General features: G+C 44.0%; 1 protein-coding gene across 2 annotated transcripts in view; it reads right to left on the bottom strand.

The window, feature by feature from the left end:
- NAGPA (N-acetylglucosamine-1-phosphodiester alpha-N-acetylglucosaminidase) overlaps nucleotides 1-12,551 on the bottom strand; it is a 49,068-nt gene that overhangs the window by 35,151 nt on the left and 1,366 nt on the right. The window contains exons 1-3 of one of the 2 annotated variants that reach the window (XM_068270267.1): nucleotides 11,756-11,869; nucleotides 8,016-8,504; nucleotides 3,485-3,624 (exon numbers count right to left, since the gene is read on the bottom strand). In XM_068270267.1, coding sequence (XP_068126368.1) covers nucleotides 3,485-3,624; nucleotides 8,016-8,504; nucleotides 11,756-11,787 — 661 coding nt within the window. In that variant the 5' untranslated portion in view covers nucleotides 11,788-11,869. Of the gene's footprint in view, nucleotides 1-3,484; nucleotides 3,625-8,015; nucleotides 8,505-11,755; nucleotides 11,870-12,551 lie in introns of those variants that run through there. The other variant, XM_068270269.1, reaches the window with a different exon arrangement.

The raw sequence follows: 12,551 nt of genomic DNA, 5'->3' as shown, positions 1-12,551 counted from the left end.
GAAATTGCATAAAAGAATCGGGGAGCATGTGGCCAATATCAGGAAGGGCTTGGCCACGCATAGTGTGTCGAACCATTTTAGGTTATTTCATGATAGTAATCCTGCAAATATGAAATTCATGGGTATAGAGGCCCATGTGAAGAAATGGAGGGGGTCCAGCTTGGTCCGGGACATTTCTCAGGCAGAGGGGCGATGGATTTATAATTTAAAAACTATGACGCCCCAGGGTATGAATGTAGAATTCGATTTAAATTGTTTTATAACAAATGACCTGTGAGGTTTGTAGGTTTGAATTTGGTATATTGGATCCCATATGGGGGTATGAGGTTGTAGACTAGTGAGAGACAGCTTTCCACATTGTTTAGAGGGGCAGGGGGACAGGATATGTATACAAAGATGCGAGAAATCTGTGGCTGTAGTATAAATTAATATGAGGGCACATTGCACTGTTTCACCCCGTGTTATTTTAGAAGGGCGAATGGGGAGTAGTTAAGCCTTAGGGGCACAGGGTAAGTAAATATTGGACACAGGTTTCTCCCCCATGGGTGGCCATAGTATATATGGTACACATGTAAATGGGGCCCCTTTGATTGGGACATCCATGGTTGAATAGGAGGTTACTAACCTAAGAAGGTTATTTTGCACAGACATGAATAGATGTTTGAGAAGTGAAGTAAATGAAAATTAATAATAATAAATGGTGATTTGCGGGTTAATCACCAGGGTGCCACCTCCATGCATGACGAGTCAAATGGGGCATTGATCATTAGATGAGCCATTTTTAGAGGTTTTGATGTAGTAGTCAGGAAAAGATATGTACAAATTTTAAAATTTAATTGCAAATCTAAAGTGTTTTTTATGTGCATTAAACATAGAATGATAGCAGTTAGGTAGTCATCCAGTAGATGGCGTCAGTGCAGGAGATATATGGCTGATATAAGATCAAAGGCCCACTGATGCGGAAGCGAAACTGAGGCGCATGACAAGATGGATGATGCGCTTCAGCATATGTTAATCAGAATGTGATGACGTGGTCGCACGCGACCTACGGGTCGCGTTGGAGTCAGCGCGGGGGAAATTGGTATAAAGGACGTCGGACGCTCCAGTGACGTCAGCCTCTGATGAGTCCTTTGCGGACGAAACGCGTAAGGCGGAGCTTGGAGCGCCTGACGTCACTGGGAGCATACTGGGAAGCACGAGCCGGTTACAAGTTATACACAAGCGGAAGCGCCGCAGCGGAGACGGGACGCCGAAACCGCATTGGAGGTGACACCGCAAGGCTTATCTGGGCCTGATATGCGCATTATCCACCTATATGACGTGAGTGCATTTTAGCGCAGGGCATTGGCTACTAATGTTTTACGGTTTTACGCTATGTTTGGCCTTGTTGTTTTATTGTGATTATAAGAGGAATCTGGATTAAACTCTTTTGAAGATTTGAGGCTGTTGGTTCGCTGGCTTATTGATTCATGCGAGAGACCCACCTGAAAAGTGAGGTGGACCATATCTGGTGAGCCTGCATTCTGAAGGGGTCGTGGCAATTATTACACCAAGTGTGGAGCACGTGTGGAGCACTTTAAATCACTGGGGTGTCAGTGTGAAAATATAACAGTAATGCACTATGTACAGGTTTTCATCCTGCAGGTTATGATATGAGAAGAGCAGGCGCATCACTGCAAAAATGTTTGTTTCTGAGAATTCCAAAGCCAGTGAAAATAATGCCTGGTTTCCCAGAGTACTCTGGGAGGAGAATAGCTAAACAGCCTAGGCTAAGCAACACTGGGTGGGCGGGGCTACAAACCAATATACAGCTATGTATAGATATAGGAAGTGTTTTGGATATAGAAATCTGGATAATTACTGTAAAAGTAGGTATAGTGTATAATTTAATGCATTCTTTTATTGGTCACTATAGTGCCTCTAGCTTTGTTCTGCACCGTATGAGGTAACTGCTTAATGATCGCAATGTAACTCTTTCTCTTACTTCCTGTCCTGTGGTGTGGAATAGGGTATTTCTCAGGAAGGCCATCTTAACCACTTAAGGACCGCGGTGTTAAACCCCCTAAAGACCAGGCCATTTTTCCTCAATTAGGCCACTGCAGCTTTAAGGGCTTGCTGCAGGGCCGCACAACTCAGCACACAAGTGATCACCCCCCTTCAGAGTTGGTGGGGTCAGATCGCCCCCAGGGTTGTTTATTTTTTTTTATATTTATTTTTTTTTATAAAATTTACTTATTTTTTATATTTATTTTTGTCCCCCCCCCCCCCCCCCCCTCCATCCCAGAGTGAGCTTATCACAGCGATCGGCTGAGATAGGCTTCAGCCTATCACAGCAGATCGCTCCTGTGTCCCCCAGGGGGACAGCTGTGTCATACGGCTGTCCCCAGTACAGTGCTGTTTTAGATCGCAGTGCTGTACAGCCCTATTAGACAGTGGTTTCCCCGTCTAACAGTCTCCGAGCGGCGTTCGCCGGTGGGAGACTGAAGGCGGAGCGGGAAAGTGCTGCAATTTGCCAAAAATGCAAGGAGCAGTGCGACTATATGCTGCGCAGCGCATATAAGGCTTGTTTCACTAAACCGTGATAACTCAAATCATGAACGGTGTGAACGAGACCTGACCTGTCTACAAGTGAATAGGTTTATCCAACATCTCCTATCCCAAAATTAACAAACAATCCCCAGACGTTTGCTCATGGGAGGAAGACTTACTACACAGATATGACAGCTTTGCCAAAGTTTTAATAATCTCCTCAAGACATGCATTGTGGGGAGAAGTCTCCCAACTCATCCTCTATCTGCAGACTTAAACCTACACTCTACACAGATCTGAGCATTTTTTAAACCTTAAGGCACAGATGTCGAACGCCAGGCCTGGAGGGCCAGATCCATGCCAGTGTTTAGGATGGACTGAGAAAGAGAAATGTGTTCTATCTGGTGGACCACACCTTTCCTGATTCAGTCCCATCAATTAATTTGAGCTGTGTCAAAACTGTGTGAGGACCTCGGCCCTCGAAGGACCGGATTGACATCCCTGCCTTAAGGGCTCAGACACACTATAAGTGCTTTTCTGAGCATATGCTATTGATCAGTGCTTTTTAAAAATCGCTCCCATTCACTTGCATTAAAACTGCAATAAAAAAAAAAAAAGGCAGGGATTGCATAAAATCACGGACGCGTAAAAAACGTGGCGATTCTTACCCAATATTAATGCAAGTGAATGAGAGCGATTTTTAAAAAGTGATCAGAAAGTGCTTATAGTGTGTCTGAGCACTAAAAAATCTTCTTCCACTTGTATTACACTATACAATCATTATTGCTCTTTGTCCGTGGATGAATTTATGGATTGAAGAATGTTTGTATATCTTTTGCACTTTTTGGAATATTGAAAGAAAAAGTTCATCTTTATAGCTGGTTTCCTGATATTTTCCCCTTTGCTGATACATATCCTTCAGCTAGAAGAAAGCCAGGGCACACTGTATTCATACCTGTTGTTTGAGTTTCATCACATTCTACATTCCTGCTCTGATTCACGTAGACTTCCCCTTTTCGCAACAGCCAAACAACTCCACTCACAAGTTGCACAAAGGGATTTTCAGTATCCAAGACTTCCTCTTCTGACAAATAACTAAAATATATACATAAAGAAAATTAAAAATGAACAACAATGTATAATTGATTGCAAAGAAAATTCCACTAAAGGCACCAGACATAAGAATAGGAAGCCCAGAAATAGAATAATATCCAATACTGAAATAAGTGCTAATTCAACAGGTTAGTATTGATCTGCACAGCAATTGCACATAATATACTGTACTGCCATAAAACATGTATTTAAGGTAGCCATACAAATTATGGGCGGATTCAACAAAGAGACAAATTTATCTCTAATCGCATCTGATTAGAGAGGGATTTGTCTCTGTCGAGGTTGCCCATATACTACAAGCAGACTCCCGTCCGATGTCAGCATGAAATCTTCAGGGAATCGGCTGAGCCCGCTGCGTCTGCCCCGCTGCTGCCCCCCCCCCCCCCATGTACAAATGTGCCCTCCCCAGTGTGTGCATTGTCCTGTGGCAGCCTTCAAAGGCGTCCGTCCTACTCTCCGGGTTCTTATAGCCGCATACACACTGGCGGCGAAAAGAGTCTGATGTCAGACGCTATGCGCTGCCAGCGTGTTTGCGGCTGTAAGAACCCGGTGAGATGGACGGATCCTGCGCAGAGGCTGCTACAAGACAGGTAATCTATAAATGCACACACGGTGAGGGGGGTGGAGGGGGCACATCTTATAGATTACAGCGGCAGGGGTTTTGTTGATCGTTCTGAAATCGGCCGCCGCACACCCGACCAACCAACTTCAGCCTGACATGTTGCAGCACGCGTGATCGACAATGTGACCAATTTTCGTGTCAAAACTGGTCGCTTTGTCAGTTGGGCATGCACTTGGCAGCACCGATTTTCATCCAATTCGATAATATTAATTGAATTGGATGGACAATCGGCCGCCAAGCCGCCTGATGTATGGCCACCTTTACTGTTCAAAAAAAGTATTCACACAAACTTCAGGTGAGCTCATTCTATATAATCTCTACCAGACTATACAGAAGTAGATGCATACACATCCAAGTTTTAATTTACCAAGTTTAGTAATAAAAACTTTTTTCTAATTTTTTTTTTCTTTATACATATCACAAATGAAGATATTTTTAGAGCTTTAACTACTGTTTTCACTTAGAATTTAGTAAAATGAAAAGCTGCATATTTGAAAGTTGATTCACTAAAAGTAATGTGCCCATCAGCGCAAGTTAATTTGAACACGTGCAAGCTAATTTTATGGAGCGCAAGCTACGCGCGGTCCTGGCAGCATAGCATGTGCTCTATAGGTACAGCAAATCCTTCTAAATGCCACGCGATAGTGACGCAGGCATACCACGATACTTCACTACTGCGGCCGTTACTATGTCAATTAATGTAGAAGCAACTGCTATAGTGAAGTATCTCGGTTGTGCTATGTCACTATCGCACAGCATTTAGAACGATCGACCGTAACTAAATAGCGCACACTATGCTGACAGGACAGTGCGTAGCGTACACTTGTTAAAATTAGCTTGCGCTTGTTCAAATTAACTCATGCTGATGTGCGCGTTTCTTTTAGTGAATCAACCTGATAGTTTTATCACACAAAATGTTAGTATGTGATCATTTCAGGTAACAGTCTACTGTGTATACAGGTGTCCCTTGTCTTCAGACCTTTCCTCTTCAGCAGTTGGCTATGTTGGAAAAAACCTTGGCTAATTTCTATTGCCTAGCACCTGCAGTGACTCCTACTCTTCTTCCTCTCATTATTTCATGGAGGGATTAAGTCCCGTCCTCTGCAGGCCACAGCCCTCATACATGGGTACAAAGCTTCAAGTTACACACACTTTAGATTTCTTCTGGTTGAAATAATGACTTGAAATCACTCTAAAGATTTTCAGCCATGATTACCACTTCAGGTTACAGGATTTTTTACCCCTTAAGTTTCCTGGCAATTTTGGCAATTCAGCTTTATCGCTATTGATACCAGGGCTGTGGAGTCGGAGGTGGAGTCGAGGCAATTTTGGGCACCCAGAGTCGGAGTTGGAGTCGTGGTATCAGAAACTGAGGACTGAGTCGCATGATTTTTGTACAAAATCCACAGCCCTGTTAAGTATTAGACTAAGGAGTCGGAGTCGAGGAGTCGGAGTCTGAGCAATTTTGGGTACCTGGAGTCGGAGTTGGAGTCGTGGTTTCAGAAATTGAGGAGTCGGAAGATTTTTGTACCGACTCCACAGCCCTGATTGATACAGCAATAACTTTTACAATACTAAACACTTCTGTAGATCATGTGGGCACAAGTTGCAAACAATACAAACTGTGGTGATAAAAACAGCTTGGTATATCACCCGTCCAGGTGGCCACACACCAACAGCATACATGCCAGACCTCTAGTTTTTGAACGCCTGCTTTTTGTGACATGACATGAAAAGGCGCAGGGCGGAGGAGCACTTATGGGTTAAACATTAGTATGTTGCCAGCGCCAGACATGGATTAAGATGTAATGGGGTCCTAGGCAAGGTAGTAGATTTGGGCCCTCCTTGTGATCCTTTTGGTAAGCTGGAATGGAGAGAGGTCAAAGAAGGTGGCAGATGGGCCCCTTGAGAGCCACAAGGCCCCAACCACCTGCCTTGGTTGCCTAATGGAAGATCCTGCTCTGGCCAGAACTACAAATCAGAAAGCACACTTTATTATCCCATACGGTATACTAAAAGGCAGTTGTAACATGGCGTAGAAGCAATGCTGCACACACATACTGCAACCGCCTACTGTGCTCACGGCGAGGAAGGGAGCAGAGAGGGGGCACTTGTGGGCAGATTCTTTTTAAAGAATCAGGTAATCACTGGTCATCACATAGCACAGACCTCTTCTGAGGTGCTGTACAAAGTGCAAAACAGAAAGAACAGCGGGGACTGTACAATCAGAACATCCAGCAACACAAGTACAAAGTGCATACTGTACATAGTTCATGAGTGGTATGGACCCTTCCACACACGTCTGTTGCATTCCTGTGCACGCTTATAGTTCTGTAAACTATTACTGCACAGATTTTCCTATCATGTGTGGGCATCAAATGATGCCTCAGCACAATTCTACAACAAAGCCAGCAACGGAAACACTTGCAGTGCATGAACGCAAGCATAAGAGCAATGGATTTATGTGGAGAGGCCCTTGGAGTTAAAACCACAATTTTTATTGGATGATCCTTGGTGTGTTCAGTGAATCGCACTAAGGAATCCTAGCCCTACATTTATTTTCAAAATACTTTAAAGTGACAATGAAGCGAAAAAAAACCCAAAACTTATACTGAATTGTATGTGTACTACGGAATAATAGAACATTAATAGCAAAGAAAAGAGTCTAATGTTATTTTCAGTTATATAGCTTTTTTTTTTTTTTTTTTTTTTTTTATTAACATTGGATCATTCTGTTAGGCCCGGTTCACATTAGCGGTGGCCCTCCGGAATCGCCGTGCCGGAGCCGCACCGCCTGCAGAACGGACGGAATGGACGCACGGCATAGCAATTAAAGCCTATGCGTCCGTTCACATGGGTCCGTTCTGCAGAACCGGAGCCGGACCGGATCCGGGCCGGATCCGGACTCCGGCCTCCGTTCCAACATGCGCTATTTTTTCATCCGGCCCCTCCGGCAGCCGTATCCGGGGCGGAGCCGGACTGCACCATCCGGCCAATACAAACCAATGGGAACCGGAGAGCGCACAACACACTGGCTGAGAAATCCGGATGTTCTACCCCACTTCCTATGCGGATTGTTGCGGCGATATTGGATGGGGACACGTGGGCAAGCATTTTGGAGTGGAGCAGCACAGCTGGATCCGGATCCGGAGATGTTGGCAGCATGTCGCAGGTGGAGGTGAGTGCTAAACAGCAGAGGGCCTGATTCCACAGGTCCCCCTTCTGCTGACCTCCCAGACCCCAACTTTTTTTTGGTGTTTTACGTTACTTCTGCCAAACGGATCCGGATCGCATCCTGATGGACACCTGATGCAACCTGACCGGATCCGGATCGGATCCGGATCAGAACCGTACGGTTCCGATCCGGATCCGGTCAGGTCATCCGGTCCGTTTGGCAGACAACCGCAAGTGTGAACCGGGCCTTATATTTGCAATTTACAAACTGCACTCTGTATTTTAAACTAAGAAACAGAGCAGAGCTAATAACCCTTTGAACTTCCCTGCAGTAAAACATTATCTGAAGTAGTCTTTCACTGTTTCTTTGATGTATAAGTGTTTCAGAAACGCTTCCTGTACTGGAAACAATATGAGACTTTTCTAATGTTTCTTAGCTGTACTACATATACAAATGGTTATCTCATACGTTTATTTTCACTTCAGATTCCCTTTAAGTCACAGATCAGTGTTTCTATTTTTAGATTGTAGAAGAAAAACAAATTAGACTTAACATTTATACACGTGAATTTCTTACCCAAACACCATTGTGCCATCTGCCCTAATGCCAAACTGAGCATTTTGGATCCCTTTTGAGTTCTGCACCAGTTTGCCATTACTGATGACATTACCAAGACACTGTAAAGTCGTAGTATTAAAAAATCCTCCATTCTGGGCCACAAGGCACTTTCCATACTGTGCAGTTTCTTTAACAGTTGCAGTAACATTTTTAGCACATCCTCCAGGACCACTGGGCTCCACTACAGATACAGTTCTGAGGGGGTTATTTATGAATGTAAAGTGCCCATAGATAGTCTTTTTCTCAGTAGCAGTACCTGAAAATACTGAGATGTAAGTCCTGGTTAAGGCCACAGGCCCTGCAGTGTCATTATTGCTTGGCCATGTTTCATGTGTTGTGTTACCATGGGCAACACCCAAACAGTCTCTAGTCTCACGATGGCTACGACGTGGGCCATGCTTAGAAAGATGAGGATATGGAAACAGCATGTCGTCAGCCAATGAAGTTCTGCAATAAAACAAATACAAGAGAATGTTATGTGGCTTCTTAAACAGAAAACAGAATGACACACTGACAAACTTCTAACTAAAATGAATTCAGGTCACTTTGTAGTAATTAAAGTACACCTAACCCAAGGCAAAGCTACCTAAGGTAAGCACAGAGGTATGTTTTTGCTGGATCCACATACTTATGTGCATTGTCCATTCCTCTACACAATCTCCCGATCTCTAATAACGCCTTGAAAAAAAAAAAAAATCAAACTTTGGCCTAAAGTTAAATCTTCAGACAGGAAGAGGCAGGCGTGCTGCAATGTCCCCTCCTGTCACACTCCTCTATTCTGTCCCATTCACTCTCCTTAAAGCAGACCTGAACTCAGAAAGTCCTCTCATTTCTGTGTAACAGCTGATACAAATCCTAAAATAAATCTGCACTGTTTCCACTTCCAGATTAATGGAAGAAGACATATTGTTAACAACCTGTGCTATCAAAGGGGCTTACCTGCCATCTCTGCCATAGGCAGTCATGTGACACAGGGTAGAGAACATATTACAACTTGCGATTAGACACAAATGAGGGGGAATTAGACAGGCTAAACTCTCTAAATACATACAGGGTGCATTTCTCTATGTTTTCCTTCTGTCCTGTGCCAGAGTTCAGGTCCACTTTAAAGAGGAGCCATCAGCCATACTATCTCAGACCCCCCCCACATATTTAAGTAGATAAATGCTTGCTCTACTTACATAACATATGTATTGCACTGTCCATGTTTTGATTTTAGTGATTGTTCTGTAGTAAGAAAAGAAAAAAGAGAAAATCCTTCTTAGGATTCTCCATTTTAACTGTCTATCTTAAAGCCAATTCTGATGTCATTTCCTCCATTACTCTCCTCTGCCTGAATTGTGTATGCATTGCCCGCCCTTCTCCCAGTCTTCAGGCACTCCCACTCAGCTCTTCAATAAAAAGTGCATTGTCTCAGCATGAGATATATTGGCCAATAAGAGATAAAAATAAATAATTGTTTTTTGATTTTATGCCCGACAGTTACACTTTAAGGGAATATCGCAGTAAGCCTGCCTCTTCCTGCCCAAAAAGTTGATTGTAGCCGAAAGTCAGATTTTTCAAGAGGTGACTATGAGGACTGGGGGAACAAGGAAAGACTCCTTAGCACAGTGTTCCCCAGCCCTGTACTCAAGGCCCACCAACAGTGCATATTTTGTGGCAATCCACAGAGGTAGGTAATCAGCTCTGCTGTGCCACTAATTACCCCACCTGTGCATGTTTCTGGTTTTCTTCAAAACATGTACTGTTGGTGGGCCCTGAGGACAGGGTTGGGGAACTCTGCCTTAGCAGGTAAGTCAATCACAGTGATAACAAATGAAGCAATGAAAAAAAGCCTCTAGTCTTTAACCCTTTCCACTCGGCGTTCTTTCCTAAGGGCTGGTTCACACGGGCGTTTTTGTGGCGTTTAACGCAGCGTTTCAGACGCAGCGTTTTTTGGGATCTACTGCCATCCCATGCAAGTGAATGGGAGCGTTTAGAGCTGGCTTTTGCAGGCTTTCATGAAAGCCTGGCAGTAGATCTCAGCGTTGCGTCTAGTCTCAAAAGCAACATGCTGCTTTCAGAGGCGGTAAACGCGAGGAAACAATAGCAGAGACCAGAACTGCTAGCCTTGAACGCTTTTCAAAAGCTTTCAAAAGCTAGCTTTTAAACGCTGGCGTTTAAACGCTGGCGTTTGAACGCAATGCCAAGCAAAAGCTCAGCAGACGCCCGTGTGAACCAGCCCTAAAGGAAGTGGTTTCTGCTTGGAGTTTTTTTTATTTAAAGAAATGCGCTCTCCCTCTTACTCTCTCTCTCATTTTAACATGGAACATAACACCGTAACATGGTATATCTTATTTTAAAGAACACAACGTTTAATTTGATACCTTGTTTGGACAGTTTGGCATCTACTATTGGCTGGTAGCAGAGGAGAAAGCCAAGGTATGGTAAATTGAAAAACAGTTTCCTGGGTGTAATCCGGGCCTGCATGAGCAAGTTTCGCAATAATAGGTCACCCGGGGTCTTACTGTCCCTACACACAATGCAATCTTTGGTATTTCGATTGGGCATATTAGCAATAAAATACTGGCTACTATTTACACTCCCCCCAGCCCATTCCATAGGATTCCATTGATTCTGTGCAACTTTGCAGACAATCTGCAAGAAATCTGCAAAGTAATCTGCAAGGAATCTGCAGAAAGGAATCTGCAGATTCAAATCGGCAACCATTTTTTATTTAAAAAAAAAAAAAAAACACAGCAAAGGATTTCTGGTTGGTGGCTGGGGGGGCACTACCTGTGTGGGCATGTAGTATTACATGTCCACTAATAGGCGCAGAGTGATCAGGGGTTTACAGTGGTCCCGATGTGCTGCAAACCGCTGCTGCAGGGATGTACCGCATAGCGGGACATACGAGCACCTCTAGCTTTGCCGTATGTATGCGGGACATACGAGTGGAAAGGGTTAAGGGGCCAGAGCCTGCCGTAGCTAAAGGACACACCGCTAGCCTATAGCATAGCTACACATCAGTATAGAACTCAGTCCAAACTTTCACTGGACAGATAAAATCCCAATCCCTGCTGGGCGACATTTGTCACGCATGTGTACCTAATTCCCCAACTTTATGTCTGCAGTGGCTTACACATAGCTCCCAACTGTCCCTTTTTCGGAGGGACAGTCCCTTTTTGGGAGCCCTGTCCCTCTGTCCCTCTTTCACCCTCCTTTGTCCCTCTTCCAGGACTTTGTCCCTCTTTCTATGTAAATATATAGATTTATCTACTAAAAATGTGTTTGATTGACTCTAAACGTTATTACCAACTTTTAAATTGATATATTACTAATTTTAAAATGCGAATATGAAGGAAAATGAACCAGGATAGAAAAAAAAACAGTGTGGTTTGAATTATAAAACGTTTCTTATGAAATCTTTATGGTATGCGTGAATAGAGGCGTGGTGAGGGTGTGGCAGGGGCCTGGCTTAAGTGTCCCTTTTTCTCATCTCAAAAAGTTGGGAGGTATGGCTTACAGTCTGCAAATCAGTAACTTCATGCCTGACTGGAGTTGCTGCAGCATGACACATATTTACAGTGATATGTAAGCGGTACTACTGCAGCAGCAACGCGTCCATTCCACTGTATACGTTTACTATCAGAGTTGACTACAAGCAGGAAAAGTGAAACTTAAGTCTACGTAAGCATTGGACAACTTCCTCGTTTTACCTGGCGCTTACACAGAGCCAGCAGTGCACCATCAGTATGATCCTCAGCACGTCCTTCCAGCCAGCACTGTGTGGGACATGGCTCCTGCTTCTCGGTACTGGGATACAGCGAAACCATCCATCAGAACAGAGCACTTCATTCCTCCCTCTCCTGGGTGCTGACATGTTACACACACAACTGTCACATGATTGTGACTACTTCCGGGAGCTGTAGCTACTACAGAGATGAGTCACCGGAAGTCAGCTGCTTCCTCCTGTGGCTGGCTGCGTTCTGTCCAATTTGTGTATTTGTTGATGAAGCAATCGACGAAAATGGTTTATATCACTGATCTCAACGTGTGCCCGTCATGTGCCTCCACAAACATTCCTAAATAACGGCCTATAGTTTATACCAACCGTCATCGAACCAGCTGGAGCAATATGAAATAAGAATGCATTTTTTTTCAGCTTGACCACGGGTTGTTTCTTTAGGCACATCATTTTCTCCAACGGTGTCAGAACTGTAGAGAAATCACAGTACCTCTATGGCCCCTTATATGTCTGTTGTCGGATAACTAACTAATCTGAACATAACCTAAATCTATAAAAAAAAAACAACTCTTTGCCTCCCATGTTTTGTCAGAGGCATAAAACAGCCTACATTCCTTTCTTTCTTTTTTTTTTTTGTACAACTCAAGCATATTTTGTCAAAGAAGCACAGTGCGGGCAACTTATTAAAAATAAGTCGTATGCTGGGCATACACGGTCCAATCCGGCTTGATTAGCCACCGGATCGACTCCCGCTCGTCCCCGCCGCC

The sequence above is a fragment of the Hyperolius riggenbachi genome, chromosome 2 (assembly GCF_040937935.1).
Source record: "Hyperolius riggenbachi isolate aHypRig1 chromosome 2, aHypRig1.pri, whole genome shotgun sequence".
Taxonomy (NCBI): Eukaryota; Metazoa; Chordata; class Amphibia; order Anura; family Hyperoliidae; genus Hyperolius; species Hyperolius riggenbachi.
This window is presented reverse-complemented; position numbering and strand designations above follow the sequence as displayed.